Source organism: Neophocaena asiaeorientalis, unplaced genomic scaffold (assembly GCF_003031525.2).
Source record: "Neophocaena asiaeorientalis asiaeorientalis breed wild unplaced genomic scaffold, Neophocaena_asiaeorientalis_V1.1 scaffold594, whole genome shotgun sequence".
Classification (NCBI taxonomy): domain Eukaryota; kingdom Metazoa; phylum Chordata; class Mammalia; order Artiodactyla; family Phocoenidae; genus Neophocaena; species Neophocaena asiaeorientalis.
In genome coordinates, this window is record NW_020175066.1 from 3434558 (window position 1) to 3456634 (window position 22077).

Consider the following 22077-nt stretch of genomic DNA (forward strand, 5'->3'; position numbering starts at 1 on the left):
GCTCCTAGATGTGCCTGACAGTGCAGAGTGACACAGGACTGTAACCTTCTCATTCCAGAGAATGTTCTTCTATTCTGCAGCCTAATGTCCCATTGACCTTTGGGCAGCCACATTCTATGATTGGTTCACTTTGAGCTGTTCTCCCTCTTGGTGCCACAGATTTCTGCTTTTTCCACCCTAAACCAATGAAGTGCACTTAGACCCAAGTGGCTTTTATTTATTCTAAATAAATTTCTTCTTGTTGTAGTCCATCAATCATTAAAACTTGGTTATTTCTTATCCCTATTTGTCGTCCCTCTTCATGACACATCAGCAACACATATGAGAATCATTCTTTCCGTGTCCACAGACAAGTCATATATGGCGTCAGGTGTTTCTAAAATCATGTAGTAAATCATGTGCTCTGACTACTTGCTTGTGATTTCTGAAGAATAGGACTGCTGGAGAGTCAAGCTTCTGAGAAAAAGAAACAGCTCTGTGTTCTGTCTGTCTTTTCATCTGGATCCACAAAGTGATGCTGCAGGCGTCCCAGGATGACCAGCGGGGACCACCCCTGAGGCAGAGCAATTCTGTGCATATTCCCAAACCTCGGGAACTTCAAGAGCCACATTTTCTTATTGAGCATTTTATCTCATATGAAAGTGCTGCCGTGCATTCAGAGATGTTAGCCTCTTCAAACGGATTGTTACATCTAACAATGCACTTTGAAAGCTACCTGTAGTTGCCTGGAGCAGGTGGTCTCCAAATGCAGATTCAAAATGTAACGTTCCTGTCGAAAATCAAGGCAGAATTCTGAAAATACAGACTTTTATGCAGAAGGTCTTCAAACACAGATGGTTACCTAAGCAAGCTTCACTATAATTCAGCTAAAATAAAATATGTCCCACCTTTGCTCAAACTTCAGTGGAACCATATGACAACATTTAAACATGCTGGAATGTGCTTTTTTTCTGGTTAGGATTGGGATGTGAAGACTTGAAGATAGCAATATGTTTAAGACAATGCTCTTGTCAAGTTCATCAGTGATTTCCAGATTGCAAGATTCAGTGGTCATTTTTCAGTCCTCATCTGCCTTGACCTCTCAGCAACAGTTACCACAGTTGAATACGCCCTCTTCCTGAAAACTCTTTCCTCACTAGGCTTATGGGGTGTCACTCCCCCTTCGTTCTCTTTCTGTCTTACTCTTTTATCATCTCCTTTACCTCCACATGTCTGATGCTTAAGGGTTCAGTTCTTGGACCCCTTCTTCTCTCTCTAGATTCACTCTCTTGGTGATCTCTTCCAGTCTTAGGGCTTCAAATGCCACATTTACACTGACAAATCCAAAATTACTGTGACTAGCCCAGAATGTCTCCCCTGAACCTCTATATCTAACTGCTGACTAGAAATTTCCACCTGGATATCTAATAGGGCATCTCAAATTTAATATGGAATCTCATTTCTCCCCCAAATCTGTTCCTCCTGTTTTCTTCCCCATCTCTGCAAATGGAAACTCAATGCTTCTAGTTACTTGGACCAAAAGCCTTGGAGAGCAACTTGCCCCAGAAAATCCTGGTTTTGGTTCTACCAAAACATTTCCAAAATCTGACCACTTCTCCCCATCTGCACCGTGACCACTGATCCAAGCCCATCATTTATCTCCTGAATTTCTGCAGTAATATCTCTACTTTCTTCGGGGTTCTGCTCAAATATTACCTTCTCAGAGAGTTCTTCCCTGATGACTCCATTTAAAATGACAGCTCCACTCCTACCTGCAGCTCTTCCTAGTCCCTTTCTCTGCCTGAGCTTTTGTATATCAAAGAACCTATCACCACCTGACATACTATATAACCTCCACCCAAATGGAATGTAAGCTTTAGGAGTACAAGGACTTGTGTTCCTACTATATCATCAATGACTTTGAAGGTCAGCATTTATTTTTATACTTCTCAAAGAGTTTTCTTGTGGTGATGCACATTGATAGCATTGCCACGTCAATGCATTAGAAATCTCTCTGTCCACAGGAAATGTTGGGTGAGTTCAGAACTCAGCTTCGCCCTAGTACTTTGTGCCCCACGCCTCTCCTTCACCCACCCAGGACCAAAGAAGGAAGAGTCCTCTTCCTTTGTTCAACTGCCTTGCCTCTTAATATTATTAGGGGTATCTTCCCAAAAGAGGATTTGCAAATCTAATTCTTGGTTTCTGTCCTTTACAAGGAACGGTTAGGTTTGATGCCATTTGTTTGAGCATGCCCCCAAATAGCAGCGATGACGATTGTTCAGTCTGCTTACATGTGTTGCAGGAAGAGCTCTTGCTTCCCAAATTTCTCCAAATCAAGTTGGAGTGCAGTAGTATCTGATATTCCATGTTTAAGCCCCTCCTTTTTAGGGCAGTGAGGATGAGGTTCAAAAGTTTATCGGTGCAGAAATCTTCTCTTCTTCTTTGTGATCAGTGAACTTCAACTGTAAACTATAAACCAAAATCTAGTTATTTTCAGAATAAAGTAAACTCAGAAGTTCAGAAAGTCAGGGATGACTTTTCAAATTGTCATTCTATTGAATAAGCCTGTCTTGAACTTTTAAAAATATGAATGTGCATATATGTATATATACATATATATATATATATATATGCATTACTTGTGTGTCTTCAGATGTTTCCTCTTTGTCTCTCCTCCTCTATTAAAGCGTATGTGGCAGGCAGATTTGGCCAAGATGACTCCACAGGATATGCGGCTTTCCATCTTGACAAGAGCTACGGAGAGGCCTTCACGCTCTCCATGTTTGTTCGGACACATCGTCCATCGGGCTTGCTTCTAGCTCTGGAAAATGGCACTTGCCAATACATCCGTGTTTGGCTAGAGCATGGCAGACTAGCAATGCTAACTCCAGGTTCTCCCAAATCATTAGTAAAATTTGTTCTCAGCGATGGAAATGTCCACTTGATATCTTTGAAAATCAAGCCAAATAGAATCGAACTGTATCAGTCGTCACAAAACCTAGGATTTATTTCTGCTCCTACGTGGAGACTCCAAAGAGGAGATGTCCTCTACATTGGTGGACTGCCTGACAGACAGGAGACTGAAGTTAATGGTGGATTCTTCAAAGGCTGTATTCAAGATATAAGGTTAAACAACGAAAATCTGGAATTCTTTCCAAATTCAACGAGCAACGCAGCCCAAGATGCAGTTCTTGTCAATGTGACCCAAGGCTGTCCCGGAGACAACCTGTGTGAGGTAGGATTATTCATACCAACTATGTCCATATTGTGTGCTAAAAGTTTCATTTTATTAAATAGATAATTTATTATAACTGTTCTTTGTATATGAATGTGGTGTTACTGACCCACTAGCTGTAGAATAATGCTTCATCCATACTTTCCCAGCAGGACTCGGGGATTTATGTTGAGCCATGAAAGTGTGGCCTTGATCTTATTGCCATTATGGTCCATTTAACCAAGCAAAATAACTACGTCTTCTACAACCAAATGACTTAAGAATAATTGTATTTTAATTCCCAAATTCTTAATGGCATCCCAGAGGTTTAACTGAATTAATTCATTTTGAAGATACCATTAACTTTATCTTAAATGCCCACCTACCATTGTTTTGAACATCTACTAAGTCAATAAGGAAAAAAAATCTGAGAGGTAACTTCCTTCTGGGAGTTGGATTTGAAATTTTCTGTAATATAATTACTCAGAGCCCATGCTTTACTTTGTATATTTTGTATGCTCTTCTGAAAGCTACTTCAATTTGTCAGCTCTGCATGAGCTTTCAGAGGAAAAGAAGGAAAGGCATTTATATCTGTTGAACATTTATTGAGCTCCAACTATTGCCATGTACTGGGCTTGCTTCTAAATACATAAAAATGAATCATTGTAGCATTACTATAGGGGCACCTCCAATGTGCCAGGTGCGATTTTCCATGGATCAATCCATTTCATTCTGTGAAAGGACTACTGTGCAAAGCAGGCATTTTTATTCACTCCATTGATGTTATTTACAGAAAAGGAAATTGGCGTTTAACAAGGTTGGGTCACTAGCCTAGATCACATGTTAACAGTGGAATGGGCATAAATAAAGACGGAGCTCTCAGAGATTCCTTTATCAATACTTGCATTTTGAACACTTTGTGAGAAACCTTGTGAGAACTCAAATTATGATATGCTTCTGATTCAGAGGCAGAGCTGGAGGGGAGATGGTGTCACTCCTCTGGGGACCCAGAGGATCCAAGTACCAACTTCCCTGTTTGACTGTTGATAGAATCTTGGACAACGAAAGGGACCTCAGTTTCCTCACCAGTAAAAACAGGAGGAAAAGTCTCTAACTCAAACTATCATTAGTGACAGTGAAAGTGCCTGGTAATTTATAAATTACAGAAAATATAATTACACCTTTGAAAATCCTCTTTGTGCTACAGGAGATCAGTATTGTATATTTTTCTTTATTTCCCTTTTCCTCTCTCTCGATGGTAGCAGTAAGTTTTATTCTATTTATCAGCCAATGGATATAAAAAGTTCGAAATGTAAATATGTAGGAAATTAGCATTCACAGATTAACAGGGTCTTTTCCGTGTTTAGTTGCCGGCGCTTCTAATGCCTTTGACTTATTGTCTGCTCAGCCCAACCCCTGTCACAACGGAGGCATCTGCTACTCCCTGTGGGACGACTTCTCCTGCTCCTGCCCTGCGAACACAGCCGGGAAAGCTTGCCAGGAGGTTCGCTGGTGTGAACTCAGCCCGTGTCCTCCCCGGGCCCAATGCCAGGGGCTGCCTCGAGGATTTGAATGTAAGTGCACTTCAAACTTATCACCATCCAGTTCAACTGGGCATTTCAGTTGTTCCATGAGTCAACCCAGAAAAAGAATACAGACAACTCCAGCTCAGCAGAGAAATGTGTAGCTGCTTCTCCCTGCGCGAGTAGTGGTATAACAAACCTAATGGGAGTGTAATAAGCCAGAGTAGCCTCGTCCTGCCCCTGGGTTTCTGAGTGGGAAACAGCGGTCCTAGCAGCACCAAGCCTAGCTCCTTGATCATTTAAGACTAATTTCTAGAGAAAGAATTAACCAGGTGATGTTTGGCTTTTCTTTTCTCGTTACTGGCAATACAGAGTGAAAGTGCCAGTGTGAGCACATTGTCATTGGTTAACTATGAGGCTTCTGGCAACTCATACGTCTCCATAATCTAAAGCTTCCTCTGTAAGAAAAGGATAAAACGTCTCCTTGATAAGTAGGTAACTGTGGGTGTGTGTGTGATGATTATATGACCTCGTGTGTAGAGAGCCAAGCGCAGTAGGCACTCGATTGGTGTTGGCCATGAGTATTTCCCTCAATCTGAATGGTTTTCCTGCCCAAATTCAGTACTACTGAACACAATTTCCCAAATGTTAGCAATTTGAATACTATCTTTACAATTTTGACAGGTCTACGTGGTAGCCACACTATTATTGATAGTATGTCTTTTCTTCTAGTTCAACTAATGCACAGTTCAGTCTATAGCCAACCGTCTATGTTCGCACTCAATTCTAATCTCTTCCCCTTGTTCAACGATTTTGCTTCTGAAATTTTTCTCTCACCCGCCAGCATCATCAGTTTTCCCCTCAGTATATAAACATACTGTCAAATTTCCTCATTACAAACTATTTCCCTTGATATCCCTCCCATCCCCACCAGCTACCATCCCATGTTCCTGCTTCCTTTCATAGTGGGAGAAACCCTGTAAGAGTTGTCCTCAATGTGCATCCGATGTCTTTCTGTCCAGTGTTCTTTCACCCCAGCAGTTAGCTCCCATGCACCATCACCATCTCTACCCTGAACTCTCTCAGTCCAGAGCTTCACAAGGGCCTCATCCCTCCATTCCCTTTTCTACCCAAGTGCCCTCTTCCCTGGCTTTACTTTTCTTCATGTCTCTAATCATCCTTGGATGTTTTGTTACACAGGTATTTGTTCACTTGTTCATCATCTTTTCCTTGATGGAATATAAGTTTCAAAAGGGAAGGAGATTTTCTGTCTGGTTTCCCACGTTACTCTTAGCACTTAGAATAGTGCCGAACATGTAGGAGGTTGTCAGTAAATATTTGTTAAATAAATATATATTTTTCTTCAATTTAGCTCAGTATTTTCACTTAACTGCTCTAGACTTAAATTACATTATCTTCATACAATTAAAAAAATACATAAAATACCTTGGAAAACACTGCACGAAAATAATGGTCTGGAGCTAGGGGTTGACTGACCTGAGGCCCAAATCAACAGCCAAGCCCCAAAGTGACTGAGAATGAGAATACAGTTACTTTTATGTTTCTGTATTTTAAAATCATGTATCAAAATGGTATGTGAAATGTATTGCTCAGTGTATATACTTGGGGGGCAGTTTCTAAAAGAATACACATACTCGGGCTTCCCCGGTGGCGCAGTGGTTGGGAGTCCGCCTGCCGATGCAGGGGACGCGGGTTCGTGCCCCGGTCCGGGAGGATCCCACATGCCGCGGGGCGGCTGGGCCCGTGAGCCATGGCCGCTGAGCCTGCGCGTCCGGAGCCTGTGCTCCGCAACGGGAGAGGCCACGACAGTGAGAGGCCCGCGTACCGCAAAAAAAAAAAAAAAAAAAAAAAAAAAAAAGAATACACATACTCTTATGTTTCATATTTAAGAAATAATATGCTACACACATGAATAAAGCATGATGAATTTGCGTAAAGAATGAGATCAGGCCTCTAATATGACACAGAACTTTAATGGCACCTTTTCCGTTTCTCTGCCCTCTGAATTGCTTGTTTAAAATAGTTTACTACTTATTAATTTTACTGTTAATCTTTTGACAGAAATACTAAAGTTCTCAGTCCCAGTTATATTCTACAATGGGGTTTAAATCATTTTGAACATTTTCACAGGGAAAAAAGAATAGGGTTTCTAAAAACAGTGGTGGTCCAACAACCATACCCTGGGTGCGTATTGCCCTCCGTCTCCACATAAAGGATTTGGATGCCCCACGTCAGAAAGGCGTGAATGATCTTCACTGCTACTGCATGGCCACTACAGAAAGTGGAAAAAGTTTGCCTCTGACCTTTCAAAAAGTCTCAGTAACATTTTTTTAATTATGTCTTATCTTAAGGGAGAAAATGTAAATTAGTAGGAGGGGTGAAATTTTCCTAACCGGTAGGTATAAACCCTAGCATTCACTTTTGCTATTTTGTATAATTTTCATTTGATATGACCTCATGACACTATTGTATTTATTTCTAGGGAGATGTGTTGGGAAGATAGTTCTGCTAGAATAACATACTCTTGAGAGTATAGCTCGTGCATTACCCCGAGTTTGCCCTTAGTACTTCATCATTTCTATCTGTATCCTATCCGAAAACAGACAATTAAAAACTACAACCCACCTTAGATACAGGTGTGTTTATTATGATAAAGTTCCCTGAAGAAAAGGCAAAGTATAAATGTTAACGTGCACTGCGGTTTTTACTCAGATCACAAGAAGTGATTTCCATGTGCTCAGTCGGTCAATGAAACTAGTTTATACAGCATGACAGACAGTATTCTTCCTTCAGGAGTTGGAGGGCTACTGAGATTTGTCATGTTAACATTTATTCGAAAACATGTAATGAGACACTTCTTGCTCTTTTCCTGCCTAATCCCAACCCCAAATTTGCTGGGAAAAAACACCACAGTCAAAAGCAATAAAATCAAGTGAAATGTTAATCCAGTCAAATGATACACTTGAATGATACCCTTGAATTTACTCCTGCTGTGGTTTCTAATCATTATCTCACTTTTCAGAATTAAGGATTGAGTTATTTTTATAGACTATTCATTTAGTAATATTTACTGAGCACCTGTTTTCTGCCAGGCAATGTTCCCTGCATCGGGTTTAGTGAGAACCTAGACAGAGAAGTTCCGTGATCTCGTAAAAGCTCATGTTCTAGTGAGGAAAGACAGACAAGGAACAAGTAGGAAAGTTAACAGTATAATTTCAAATAGCTATAAGATGCTATGAAGAAAATAAAGCTGAGTAATTAAAAAGAGAGTGGGTTGCGGCGGGGGGGGGAAACATCTTCACTTGGATAGTTGGGGAAAGCATCTCGGAGGAAGTGACATCTGAGCGCATATTTTGTTGAGAAAGAGTCCGGTATGGGAAGATCGGGGGCCAATATCGTGTCTAAGTAACCGCAAATGTAAAAGGCCTGGTTTGGGAACAAGCTTGGCGTCTTCAAAAAATAGCAAGAAGTTTTTGTGGCTATAGTACGTGCATGAGGAAGGGTGGCAGGAAATGGGATTGGAGAGTTAGGGGTCGGGTCACATAAACTCTGTCCGCCATGTTTAGGATTTAGGAAGCCTTTCTAGATGTGATGGTAACCGTGGAGGTGCTGAGCTAAGGCATGGTTGGTACATTGCTCTGCCGAGCAAGAGAAGCCAGGACACTGAGAAGTGGTTGGAATAGGCTGTATAATAAAGTGTTCGAGGTTGGGTGTGGTGACCCACACATGAGGTAAAGACAGTGTCTTAAGGTCAATTTCTACTGAAAGCTGGAAGATAATGAGAATAGAGAATTGACTGCTGGATCAGTAACACAGAGGTCACCATGACCTTGACAAGAGTGGTTTCAGTGATGTGATGGGGAACAAGGCTGAAGGTATTAAAAAGAAAATGGGGGATGAGAAAGTTGAGACAAGATGAATCTAAAACTATGTGGAGAAGTTTTGCTGGAAAAGGAACTAGAGAAATAAGAAAGCAACAGGGTAGAGGGAGGTCAGGGTAGTGCTCTTGGGTCTTGCCTGTGTTTTTATTTTTTAAGATTGGAGCAATTACAGCATATTCTTATGCTGATGGGAAGCAACAGAAAGGGAGGGAAAATGATGATGCAGAACAGAAAGAGATTACGTTTAGAAGTAATACCTAAAAAAGGTGAAAATGAAAGGGACCCAAGGCGTGACTGGGAGAGTTGCCCTTGGATGTGTGCTGGAGCACCTACAGTTTCCCACCTGAGTAGGGAAAACCCACAGTAGGAATACACGCACAGCACTGCTGACACCTGATATGCGGGGTCCCCCCACCAAGCAATTCTGCTACAGTAGCTGTGTGTCCTACGGGTCATCTCAATTTAATTCAACTCTGACACTATCCGCCCAGACATAGTGTCAGATCTCACAGGCTAAGGGCTCAGTCCCACTAGAAGACCCCCCACTGCACTTCATATGCCAATCGCAAGCCCAGGTTGTCACCTGTGCTCCTGACCAATCAGCTATAAATCTGAGGCTCCCACGACCCCCGCCTCGGTTCAATTAATTTGCTAGAGCAGCTTACAGAACTCGGGGAAACCCTTAATTGTTTACCATTTTATTAAAGGATATGATAAAGGTCCCAGATGAACAGCCAGATGAAGAGATACATAGGGCGAGGTCTGGGAGGGTCCCCAGTGTAGGAGATTATTTCCCGAGGAGTTGGGGTGCATGACTGTTCCAGTGTGGGTATGTTTAACAAGTTGGAAGCTCTCTGAACCCCATGCTTTTGGGATTTTATGGAGGCTTCCTTATGTAAGCATGACCAATTATTAACTCCATTTTCTGCACTCTTCCTTCTCTAGAGGATGGGCTGGGGCTGACAATTTCAAGCTTCTAATCATGACTTAGTCTTCCTGATGACCAGCCTGCATCCAGGCTCCACCTAGGAGCCCACCCAGAGTCGCTGTCTCATTAGAACAAAGATGCTCCCAGTGCAGTGCTCTTATCACTTAGGAATTTACCAGGGTTTTAGAAGCCCTGTGTCAGGAACCAGGGGCAGAGAACAGGAGATCTTTTTTCTATTATTGTACAGATGAGAATAAGGACAATGCATCCATTAAAACAAATGGAAAGCAGAGTGGATCCAGATTTGTTAGGTTTACAGATTCGGTGGGAAACTGAAGCGGTTCTTCTTTCTCCTGTTTTCTCAAGAAAGTAACAAAGGAGATCATAAACAGAGAGGGTTCGATATTTTAAGAGATAAAGCAAGCTGTGAACGAGTGATCTTGTGGAATTGGAAAAACAGTCTAATAGAAAAATGCAATAAGATTGCCCAAAAGTGCTGTGGTCCCTTGTGGTCACATGTGTGTGGGCGTATATTAGAGCAGAGGGTGTGGTTGTATAATTTTCCCAACCACAGGATGCTACTTGGAGTTAGGCACAGATTGGTAACTCAGCACATGACTGGAGTTTGCCAGGTGGTAAATCAGTCATTTAGAATGCTACTTTTAAGTGCCTCCCGGTCAGCTTACTCAGAAGCCAGACTGCACTGTTAATTAACTGTGTCACTTGAGGCCCAGTTTATAGCTAGACTTGTGAGTTCTTTGTGCTTGACTTCTTTATGTGCAAAATGGGTAACCAATGCTTTATTTGTGGGAGCAGCTGTAAAATAACATTAGAAGGTACTGCATTTCAGTGGAAAAGAAATAGATGATTTGGGTTTTGGCATCTGACCACCCAAGTTTGACATTCTGGCTTAATTATCTATTAGCCGCTTGACCGTGAGAAAATTACTTAACCTCTGTGAGTCTCACTTTCTTCTTCTGTAAAATAGAGATGATAATAACAATGAACCTATATTCGAGAACTTCATATTAAAAATAATATAAAAGCAGCTAACAGAGTGCCTAGCCTGTATCAAACAATCCATTCATGACGGTAGTAACGCGATGATCATTAAAGGTACTTAGGCAAACATAACAGATTTAGTAAAGTTGCTGATTGGCGTTGCCTTCTCTCTTTAGGTATCGCAAATGCTGTTTTTAATGGACAAAGCAGTGAGATATTATTCAGGAGCAATGGGAATATTACCAGAGAACTCACCAATATCACATTTGGTTTCAGAACAAGGGATGCAAATGCGATCATATTGCACGCACAGAAGGAGCCTGGATTCCTTAATATTAGCATTCGGGATTCCCAGTTATTATTTCAGCTGCAGAGTGGCAACAGTTTTTACATGCTGAGTCTGACAAGTCTGCAGTCAGTGAATGATGGCGCGTGGCACCAAGTGACTCTCTCCATGACAGACCCACGGGCCCAGGCTTCCAGGTGGCAAATGGAAGTGGACCAGCAAACACCTCTTGTGACCAGCGCAGTGGCTACTGGGAGTCTCAGCTTCCTGAAGGATGATATAAACATTTATGTGGGTGAGCGATCTAGTGACAACACGCAGGGCCTGCGAGGGTGTCTAAGTACAATAGAAATCAGTGGCATTTATCTCTCTTACTTTGAAAATGTTCATGGTTTCATTAATAAACCTCAGGAGGAGCAGTTTCTCAAAATCTCTACACATCCAGTGGTTACTGGCTGTTTGCAGTTAAACGCCTGCAATTCCAACCCCTGCTTGCATGGAGGACATTGTGAAGACACGTACAGTTCTCATCACTGCACCTGTCCCGTGGGATGGTCAGGGGCACACTGTGAACTCGACATTGATGAATGCCTTTCAAACCCCTGTATCCATGGCAACTGCTCCGACAGAGTTGCAGGCTATCGCTGCAGGTGTGAGCCTGGCTACACCGGTGTGAACTGTGAATCAGATGTAGACAATTGCCAGAGTCACCTGTGTGCAAACGGGGCCACCTGCATCAGTGACACCAGTGGCTATTCTTGCCGCTGTCCTGGAAATTTCACAGGAAAATTCTGCAGGTGAGTATAATATCCACATAAAGTGTGTTTCGAGCTGTGTTCTACATCTTCAAACTGGAAAGCTCTCCGCCCAGGTATGAACATACAGGCTGTGCTGAGCAGGGGGTGACAGTCAACGGCCATCACAGTTTGGTCTTGCGAAGACAGGATCTCACCTGCTGGCATGTTCTACAAAGAGGAAGGGCAGGGTTTGGACCAGACTTTGAGCAAAATGTTTTCTCAGTCATCTCTGTTAGAATGTCTCAGGAACTACAGCCCCAGAGTCTGACAGCCTTAAGGCCTCAGGAAACAAATACATTTACAACAAATGCAAGAGCTGAATTTTAGTATTGTTGGAGGAAGCATGACTCCTACCCTTAAGAGAATACTCTGGGGTATTTCAGGCAGGTAAACTCATATAATTCTGAAAAGACTATGTTAAAGTATAATTTCAAAAGGGTGAAATCATGACTCTCAGAATGAACGTTTTGATGACTTTGTCATTAATTAATGAGGGAACCAGTAAGACAAAAATCAAAATGTCAAAGAATAATCTAATCATATACATAAATATGTCCATATAATATATATACACGCTTGTAAATAGGGATGAGGAAATGAATTTACCAATAAATGCAAAATTTTTTAATAGCCTATAGGGCAACAAAATTAGTACTTGAACCACACTATTTCTACAGTGTGACAATGGACTGTATCGCTTCAAATTCATTTGCACTTCAATGAACAAGATCCATTAGTATTACTATAATTTTCTACAACTTACAGAGTTGTGAACTAGCTTGGTAAAGAAAACCTGAGTCATACACATTAGAAAAATCAGATAATCTTAGAGGGTCTTTTATATAACAGCCAGCATTCCACTGAAAGAATACCCAGTGATCTCTTTTGCCCATTTCAAAGCATTTCACAGTTTTTTCTAAAACTATAAAGCTTAGTTCTGGCAGTCACATCCGTTTCATGTAATATAAATAGAAACAGGAATGAATATTTTCCTGCCAAGTCACACTGCTTTGTATTTCTATGTAAGTAGAATTCATTATTGTTTTTATAACTTGCTTTGAATTCACTAAACAATTGAGTTGTTATAGGCACGTGAGACGGTTATTTCTAGCAAGCAATAGATTCCAGAATGTGGACAGGAAGGCCTGGAGTTGGCTGGCAGCCTGCAGACATTACACTAATTCAGAAGTGGTACCTTAACTGGATGAATCTCCTAGTAGACAGAATAGGTAGCCACACCTGTAAGAAGATGTATTTGTCTCCATAACATTTATTGCTGTTCAGAGTCTGTGAAGGCATGACACAGGGTTAGGTGCTGAGTGTTGACATTCCAATAAAACGTCACTTCTCATGAGTTAACCGACTCATTGGCCAACAGGTAATCTGAATGCTTACAAGCAAAAGACATTCAGGATTAAAATTAATAGTACTGCCATTGGTGACTTTGGATAAGTAAAATAAACAAATATGCCCCAGTAACCAGTGCTGCAGTATCTTTTCTGCCTAATTCATCAAAGTCAAGTTTTCAAAGATTAAAGTTTTGATTCAAAAGTACTTTGTAATGAGGTTCAAAATTGTTTATTAAACATATGATGTATGCAAAGCTTCATATTTGCATTGCTAATTGACGTCTTTCAATGCTGGTTGACGCTTTTGGCTCCTTTGAAAAGGCCTTAGGATATTTTCTTTCTTTTTTTTAATTTTTACATCTTTATTGGAGTATAATTGCTTTACAATGGTGTGTTAGTTTCTGCTTTATAACAAAGTGAATCAGTTATACATATACATATGTTCCCATATCTCTTCCCTCTTGTATCTCCCTCCCTCCCCCCTCCCTATCCCACCCCTCCAGGTGATCACAAAGCACCGAGCTGATCTCCCTGTGCTATGGGGCTGCTTCCCACTAGCTATCTACCTTAAGGTTGGTTTAAAGTAGAATTGATTAGCTCTTGTGGGGAGAGACACATATAGACACACATAGACCGGTTTCTCCATATTGGCTGCAGCACGCACAGCAGGACAAATTAGATTCATCTGATATTTCCTGAATATTAACTATGTATCCAGTTCCATGCATAACATGCACAGTGGGTCGAAGGACCTGAACACCATAAAATCTTTTTAACCAGTCCCTTCACACCACTGGATTTTATCACACAGTAAAGTTCTGCTTAGCTTCTAACAATTTGTTCTGACCCTTATAAGGATTCCTTAATATATACAGCTCTGTTGATAAACAAAAGAGCCAAGCTCAGAATTCACACGTGGTCACCACTGAGTGCCGTGTACAAACCTCCTGGACAGCACATGGCTTGCATTCTGATGAGCTGTGAGTTATTAGATGGGGGCAGCAAGTGTTGGCAGGGCAACTGGACTTCAGCTGTGAAAGGCAATGGAGAAATCACATGAGGGCTTGGGTACCAGAGTCCTGTCCTTTCTTTCCTGGCCTTTATAGAGATGCAATTTTCCTCTGGCCCTAGCTATAGAAAATTTCTTTCCGGCGCTAAATTAATTGACATCCCCCCTCCCCACCCGGCATAGATCTTATCTCACGAATGAACACTGGGTAGCAGTGGAAGATGGTTAGCCATGCTCCGAACAGCGCAGCCCTCCAGCAGGAGCTGTGGACTGAGAAGGTGATTCTGGAACAAAGCAGCACAGTTAAGCATTCGTGGCTCAGCCAGACTGAGTACCTAGTTAGTTTGGCATTGACTATATACATGAACTTTTCTAAAACGTTTTCATAAATGAAATGAGCAAGATGGACAGTGTGGCTGTTACTTTTCTCTCTAGATACACCAGATTACCCTCAGCAGCCTGTGGGAATGAGAAGACCAACCTCACGTGCTATAACGGCGGCAACTGCACAGAGTTCCAGGGTGAAGTAAAATGTGTGTGCTGGCCAGGTTTCACTGGGGAATGGTGAGTCGCAGCAGAGCTTTATAGGAGAAAAGCCTGGGCTGAACAACAGAGAGATTATGCAAAGTTTATTTCTCCTCTAAATTTTCATCTCAGTTCCCATAGGAAAATCTGTGCTGAAATATAGGTCCGGACAGAGACAAACAATAAAAAAGAAGAAAAATTACAGTTTAGGTCAAAGTCAAGAACGCTTTTTTAGCTGACTTAACTAAGGAAATATGTCTTCGAAAACAGTAAAATGTGATATTGTTTTTTTAGAGGTACTTCTGGATGCGTGTTTCTGTCCCACTAACTCTAGTACGTGATGTAGACACGCTTGTTGGTGAAGGTAGAATGTAATAAACCTTAAAGATTGCCCCTAGAATTACCTTCAACCCTAAAAGTATACACACTTTATCCTGATGAATCTACCTTTCCCAGAGAAACCCTTCAGCTCTGCTGTACCCAATGCCGGGATTGTCGGTATGGGGTTGATCGCTGGCTGGTTTCGGTCTGTGACTTGCTGAACATGCAGGCAAATTTGCATATGCATTTGACTGGCCGAGGTGAGGGCAAGTGCAAGAAGGTGCGTATTCCGTAGCTTTTATCGGATTCCCAAGGGGATCAACGTTCCCAGAATGGTAACAAACTGGGGCTCTACAAGGTAGAGATACTGTAACAGCAGGTAACAGATACGTAGCCATTTTTTTCTAGTGCTATGCCAGGCACCGGGCAAACTGTTAGTGTTAGTGTTAGTATTGTCTCTAATTGTTATTATTTCCATTTTGCATTTGTGTAAACGGAAGCCAAGAGGTTAAGTGACAGGTCAGGTGCCAATCCAGACACGTGCTGCTGCAAGGTCGCACTGCCTTCAAAGCCTCTGCTCACCTGTAGATGTGCTAGCATAGATGTAAGACTAAATCTTTACTTGCAACACTTAAAAGAAAAGGGAAAGAGTTCTCCTCCATCTCATATATCATGCAGGGTAAGATAATACTGATCTCTGATCAAACTTCCTCCGAACAAATTAGGTCAATTCAAGTCCAACGCATTGGACAAAGAGATCTTGACTGAATTAATTTTCCCCAAAAGAGTAGTTAATAAAATAATGGGTATACTTTTGCTCCACAACAACTAGAGTTTGGATTAATTTGAATTTTCTTTTTTTCAACCAGTTCTTTGGGCACCACAGAGATACAGCTCTTTTGTCACATTTACAAAACAGCAGGCAATCTTGGCCACACCTGCATTTTTCCCTTCCGACATTCAATGATAAGGCTAGCTAGCTCTAGCCTTCAGGGCTTGCTTTCAGTGGTTGGCTCTAAGCGGCACAGGCAGTCCGAGTATCCATGTGCACGGAGTTGTGTAGCCTAGAGTCACGTTCCACTTTTCATTGCACCATATTATTAACCCAGAGACCATTCGGTTGGCCTCCAATCCCACATATATCAAAAACACTGCAAAGATTTTCTTGTCCTAAAATTTGAACAACACTTTAACTATATATTTAAGTGCTGGTTACTTCCAGCCTTCAATGTCACCATTCAATGCTTAATGGCACATTAATGTTTAATGGCCAATGCACAGAACTCATTCAAAGCCTTGGCTTATTTTTCTCCAGTACTCACACCTTATTCCTATTTACAATAAACATTTCCCTTTCCTCCAACGTTTATTTGTTTTTTAAAAAAAGAAAGGTATCTGGCATTTAAATTCAAATTGTTGACTTGAAATGTGGTAAGAAAAGGAAGCTCAGCATTTCTGTTCCTCTCCCAGGAGTCTTTTCATCCGGATAAACTTCTCTACTGAAAATGGATTTCTAAAATAGTGAACACATGTCCCATGGATTCTGTGCTCTCACAGTCCTTCTCCGTCACTAGTTAATTCACTGGATGCCGATGGATTTATTTGTTTTGATTTTCTACCTATTACTAACCTCTAATGAAAGCTCCAATAATGTTTATAATGATTGTGTGTATATTGTGCATTGTTCAGCTCAAAAGAGAAGTAGATAAGAAATAGAGAAAGAATAGCTGGAGGAAAGCTAGAAAATACTGGGCAGTCTCCCAAGGCCTGGGGGGGTGTGACTTCCATAAAGTCCAAAGATATTGAAAAGCTGTCCTCTAACAAATTGCCTTCTCTTCTGTCGGGTTAGACCTCCAACTCTGTGCTGTCACCCTGGCAGATTGTACATGATGGATGCTGTGAACACTCTGGCCCACCCAGGGCAGGGAGTACTTGGCAGGCTCCCTCGAGCTGCCGAGTTATGCTCTGGTCTAATCAGAGGAGTCTCCTTCCAGCCCAGAAGCCTAAGCCAAAAAAGGAAAACAAAATGTCTCAGCTATGCTTGGTATCTAAGGGGATAAGGAGCTGTTTTTCTGGGAAGAAATCTTTTTCCCTTTATGCCTTGGGTTGGCCCTGCCCAACCTACCACCTCATCCCTTCAGTTTGAGCCTAGGGATTAGTGGATGACCCAGGCACGCACGCTTACCTCTTAGGAGGTGGGGAATGAAAAATTGTTTACAGTGGACTTCAACCTTGTGAGCTGCTCTATAGAGATTCCCAAAGCTGAGGTTTTGTATGAATTTCCCAAAGTAAGAAAGACGCCTCAGTTACCCGTCTATCCCAAGGCCTAGCAGGGGGTTTGGCACATGGTTAAGTGCTAAATAAATATCTGCTCAATGAGTGATTGGGGAGTGATTGAATAAAACACAGTACTTCATGGAAAATTAGGGGGGAAATGACAGTGTCCTGGGGAAGAGGAAAGTTTCTATTTACCTTAGAATTGATGTCACTTGTTTTTGGAAAATTTGGCTTTTGAAAATCATTCTCCCTGAGCATGCAAATATTACACTTAGCTATGAAACTGATTTATTAGCAAGTGCAAGCTTCTATTATCTATTTTGGCTTTTTGTTAAAAATGGGTTTCCCAAGGATAATAATCCCAAATCTCTCAGAATAAACCAAATACATTTTTCTGTTTCTGAGGGGCTTTACCCCTTCGCCTGGGGGCACTGATGCGTCAGAACCCTCACAGCTGCAGTGGAGGTCTGCTCTGTAGACGCTAGGTCGAAAAACTACAGCTCACTCTCCTGGTCCCCGTGTACCCCAAAAAACTGAACTTTCATAAGGTGGCAACGACACTAACACTCTTGAGGGAGAAGTTGACTTATGCATGGCCCCATTTTGTCTTGGTTTCCAGATATTTGCACCTGTTTTCTCTTTCTAATTAACTGTGTGTGCGTCTGTGTGTGTGTGTGTGTGTGTGTGTGTACAAATTATTTTCATTAAAAGAAAAATTTGTGAAAGGAATTTTGAAGATTATCTCCCACATTATCGAGCATATACAACAAAGGGCATGGGGATTGGTCAATTACACCACGCTGGTCTAGGTGAATCAGGCCAGAGTTCTCCCTCCCCATTCATTTCACAGCCAACTTATTGAACTGGGGCCCGGGTTTCTGCTGTTTCCGTTTTCAAGGTGTGAAAAGGACATTGATGAGTGTGCCTCCGATCCCTGCCTCAATGGAGGCCAATGCCACGACTTGCTGAACAAGTTCCAGTGCGTCTGTGATTTGGCCTTCGCCGGCGCGCGCTGTGAGCTGGACGTAAGCGGCCTCTCCTTCTATGTCTCCCTCCTGCTCTGGCAGAACCTCTTCCAGCTTCTTTCTTACCTCATTCTGCGCATGAATGATGAGCCCGTGGTCGAGTGGGGTGAACAGGATGATTATTGACGTACCTGTGAACATTCCCAAACTTCAAAGCCATGAATTTCAAGAGATGCCTTGAAGTAAAAACCATCTTGAAAATCAAAATAAATTCAAGGACTATTTTAAGCATATTGCAAGCACTTTATGAGTATGTCAAGTATTTACCTATTCCGGCTCTAAATGCAAAAAGAATTGTTGTTCTTAATATGAGCAGAAACATCTCACTGTTGAGAGTATTTAGTACAAATGTGCCATCATTCTTAGCGCTTCTGTATTTGAATGACCACTGCAGTAAGAAACAACTTTCTCCCACACCCCATTCTTGTGTGTGCTTTTACAATATAAGTTGCCCCCATTCGCACTCATCCTCAGTCATTTATGTTCTTTCATTCCTATCTATTATTCATGACATGACAATTTGAAAATTACTGATTAAACTTTTTGTATCCATCTATGCTCTTATACAAGCTGTTCAGATGAAGTGTTGCCAGTTCTCTGGTAAGTTAAACTATATATAAAGAGAAAGTGGGAAATTCCATGAAATCCCTCAAAATCTAGAAAGAAAATTTTCTAATACAATTCGTATCAATTCTCAAGTTATATACCTCACTAGTATAATTTACAATTCCATAAAAACCTTCCTTCCTCAGAAAAAATGACAGATAAAACCTTTCTCCATTTCTTTTTCCTGCAGTATTTTCTATACAAATAATAACTTTTTGTTAATTGCTTACAGATTTATGAGCTTATCGACATTTCTATCAAATGGACTAATCTCAATTGCTTTTCAATGCATATTCAATAAAGAAATAAGCATTATTGTATATGCATACACTAAAAATGTAAATTATAAAGCTTGAATTTCTTGGAGGCATATTTTTCTAAAATTTGCAAGTAAATTTATCCTCTTCAACTATCTGAGAAAAAAAGCATAGTACCTATTATAATCAAAGTATATTTGGCATTATGACTTTTTTAAGAAATAAATACCTGAAATGACAGATCTACAAAGTAAATTAATAAGGTATGCAAAGATTAATATATTCTTGCTTAGAGCATATAAAATAGTAATTAGAAAATAACTTTATTTGCTGATATTTTTATTGCTTCCACACTGCATGTTATCATTTATGCTAAATATCTTTGTGTGGCTATACCTTCCAAAGGAGCCATTATTTGTGTTCATTTAAAGGGAAACTAATTTGATCCTATGAATTAATTTAGAAAGCAACTATAATTACAATGGCCCACCAAATATCATTTTGTAAATGTGTTTGTGTCTTTAGGAGCTGCCCTGGTTTGAAAATATGAGGGTAATTTATCCATTGGGTGATATCCAATACTCATTTAGTCCCAATTGTTTTAAGAAACTTGTTTTTCTTTGGAAATTACCAAGGTAAACTTAACTATACCATGAAATCAAAATTACAAAGTAGTATACTATAAAAGAAAAGGAAATATCTTCAGTTTTATTTTTCAACAATAATAGAAGATTTTATGCAGCAAATTTATCCTGTGGAGTGCTAGCAGGCACTTAACTGGGAGAGACTCATGTTGAAGTCTTTCCTTTCTACTCCCTGCTCCCCTCGCCTCCACACAGTATGTGCCATCCTGCCATCTCAGCTGATCTGTTCCAAAGCTAGATTTCATGGCAAGAGACGTGGGGAAAACCTTCCCATCAATATTTGCATTCCCATATTATCTGAAGTAAGCATAAAATTGATACAGCCAAAGACCACATGTACAGTTTTCACATTTGCTCCCATTGGGCATATCCATAATTATATACTTACAGGTCATTCCAAATGTAACATGTTTCCTCCCAAATATATTTAAGAATCACTCACCATCTCTTTCTCTGTACAATTCTGATGGCTCTGTTGTCACTGTAATTGTCAGTAGTTGCTTTTCTGTTTTCCAATGTCTTGTCATAGCTGACTTAAAAACACTCCCTTTTCTCTGTCTTCTTCTGTATTTTCAATTGCATTGTGTTTGACTATGGCTTTTGCACATTTGCACAGAAAAATAAAACCATTGTTTCTGTATCTCTACTCCTCATCCTCTGATAACTGTCTTCATTTGGCTTGACTGTGTCTTGCACGCTAAGATGTCCACAAGCCAGGCGCGCGCACACACACACACACACACACACACACACACACACCCCACATAATGAACACAGAAGTACCTGTGCTGATCACCCTGAATTGTGGTCTCTTTCCCCAGATGTGTTACTGCAGGTAAACACCTGCGGCAGTCAAGGTCAAAGTTCCGTGTATTCATACTTTCCCTCTGTGGCGGGTATTCCCCTAGTTGTAATTCTAGTATTGATGACATCCTCAATTATTCTTACTATTGTTTGCATCGTCCCCACCAGAGCTAGCCATAGTTAACTTGGCTCTGAGGAGGGGCCCTCTCACCTGAGTGACAGAAATTCACACAGACTCCTCTAGACCCCATTTCTGAAGCATAACCTATAGTATTTGAATTTAAAATTTTTTTATTTTGTTCTTTTTTAAGGTTCAACATTTGAACTAAACAAGGCTATATCTCTGTCTTTGGCCATGCCTCTTCCTTCTGTGTGTGTGTACATGAGGAGTGGTTTTTAACACCCTCCTTTTTGGAGGACAGGGAAGCTGAGAAAACAGGGAGGTTGGGAGAAATTAGTGTTTTGACAGCACAGAAAGACAAATTCACTTAACACTATCAAGAACCTTCTCTGTGCCAGGGACTGTGATAAACCTTTTATAAATACATATTTTTTTCAATATAAGGGCAACCAATATCTCTCACCTTCCAAATTCTTCACTAAATTGTATTTAAAGATCCTTTTGCCACGTCTGAGTTTTAAAACAGAAGTTATTCAGCTTTAATTTTGCAAAATTTAAATGGAGCCTCTTCTAGAAATGGTTATACATAAAATTTGAGTTTAGTGATTTAGGAAGAAAACCAGTGAAAGAAATATGAAAATTATTCTCAACTACCAAAATTATTACTAATGTGGACTAATTTCATTTCTCCACTTTACTCTTTTGATTTATTCAACAAATATCTGATGAATACCTACTATGTGCTATGCCCTGGACTAGGTACTGAGAATACAACTGTAGATTAGACACAGCACTTGCCCGCAAGTTGAGGGTCTTGTAGAGCAGGGGTCCCCAACCCTGGTACCAGTCCACAGCCCGTTAGGAAGCCGGCTGCCCAGCAGGAGGTGAGCGGTGGACAGGTGAGCTGAAGCTTCACCTGCTGCTCCGCATCGCTCACATTACTGCCTGGGCCATGCCCCTGCACGCCCCCGCCTCCGGGGTCTGTGGAAAAATTGTCTTCCACAAAATGGGTCCCTGGTGCCAAAAAGGTTGGGGACCGCTGTTATAGAGGATGTAGGTCAACAGAGGAGAGTTCCTGGGTCCGTGTTAGGATGGAACTTAGTGCCAGCTCTAGAGGAGCACAGAGGAGGGGCATTTTTGCCCAGTCTTAAAGGCAGAAGGTCAAAGAAAGTCCCAAAGCCTAAGGGGAGATTCAAAGGCGAACAGACATGAGGTTGTGTCAGGAGGGCTGGAATAGCAGGGGGCATGTCAGCAGAAGGGGCTGCAGAGGTGTGCAGTGTGGCCATGTGAAGTTGGCGGGGGTGGGGGCCGGGGAGGGCGGAGTAAGCCTGAGGCTGCAGAGTCAGCGGAAGTGAGTCCTTGGAAGCTGTGTCAGGGACCTAGGCTTTTCTTCCTAAGAGCAATGGAGAGTCTTTGATAGGGTTCAAACAGAGAGGTGACATGATTACGCTTGCACTTTAGAAGATTACTTGGGCTTCTAAGGAGAGAATGGATTCAAAGCAGGGCAA

At 41.3% G+C, this 22077-nt stretch overlaps 1 protein-coding gene across 1 annotated transcript in view; it reads left to right on the forward strand.

Annotated features, from left to right (window-relative positions):
• CRB1 (crumbs cell polarity complex component 1) overlaps window positions 1-22077 on the forward strand; it is a 141938-nt gene that overhangs the window by 93491 nt on the left and 26370 nt on the right. Inside the window, exons 6-11 of the mRNA XM_024764056.1 lie at window positions 2667-3214; window positions 4160-4235; window positions 4561-4767; window positions 10725-11631; window positions 14425-14553; window positions 18011-18137. Of these exons, the coding sequence (XP_024619824.1) occupies window positions 2667-3214; window positions 4160-4235; window positions 4561-4767; window positions 10725-11631; window positions 14425-14553; window positions 18011-18137 (1994 nt within the window). The remainder of the gene's footprint in view (window positions 1-2666; window positions 3215-4159; window positions 4236-4560; window positions 4768-10724; window positions 11632-14424; window positions 14554-18010; window positions 18138-22077) is intronic.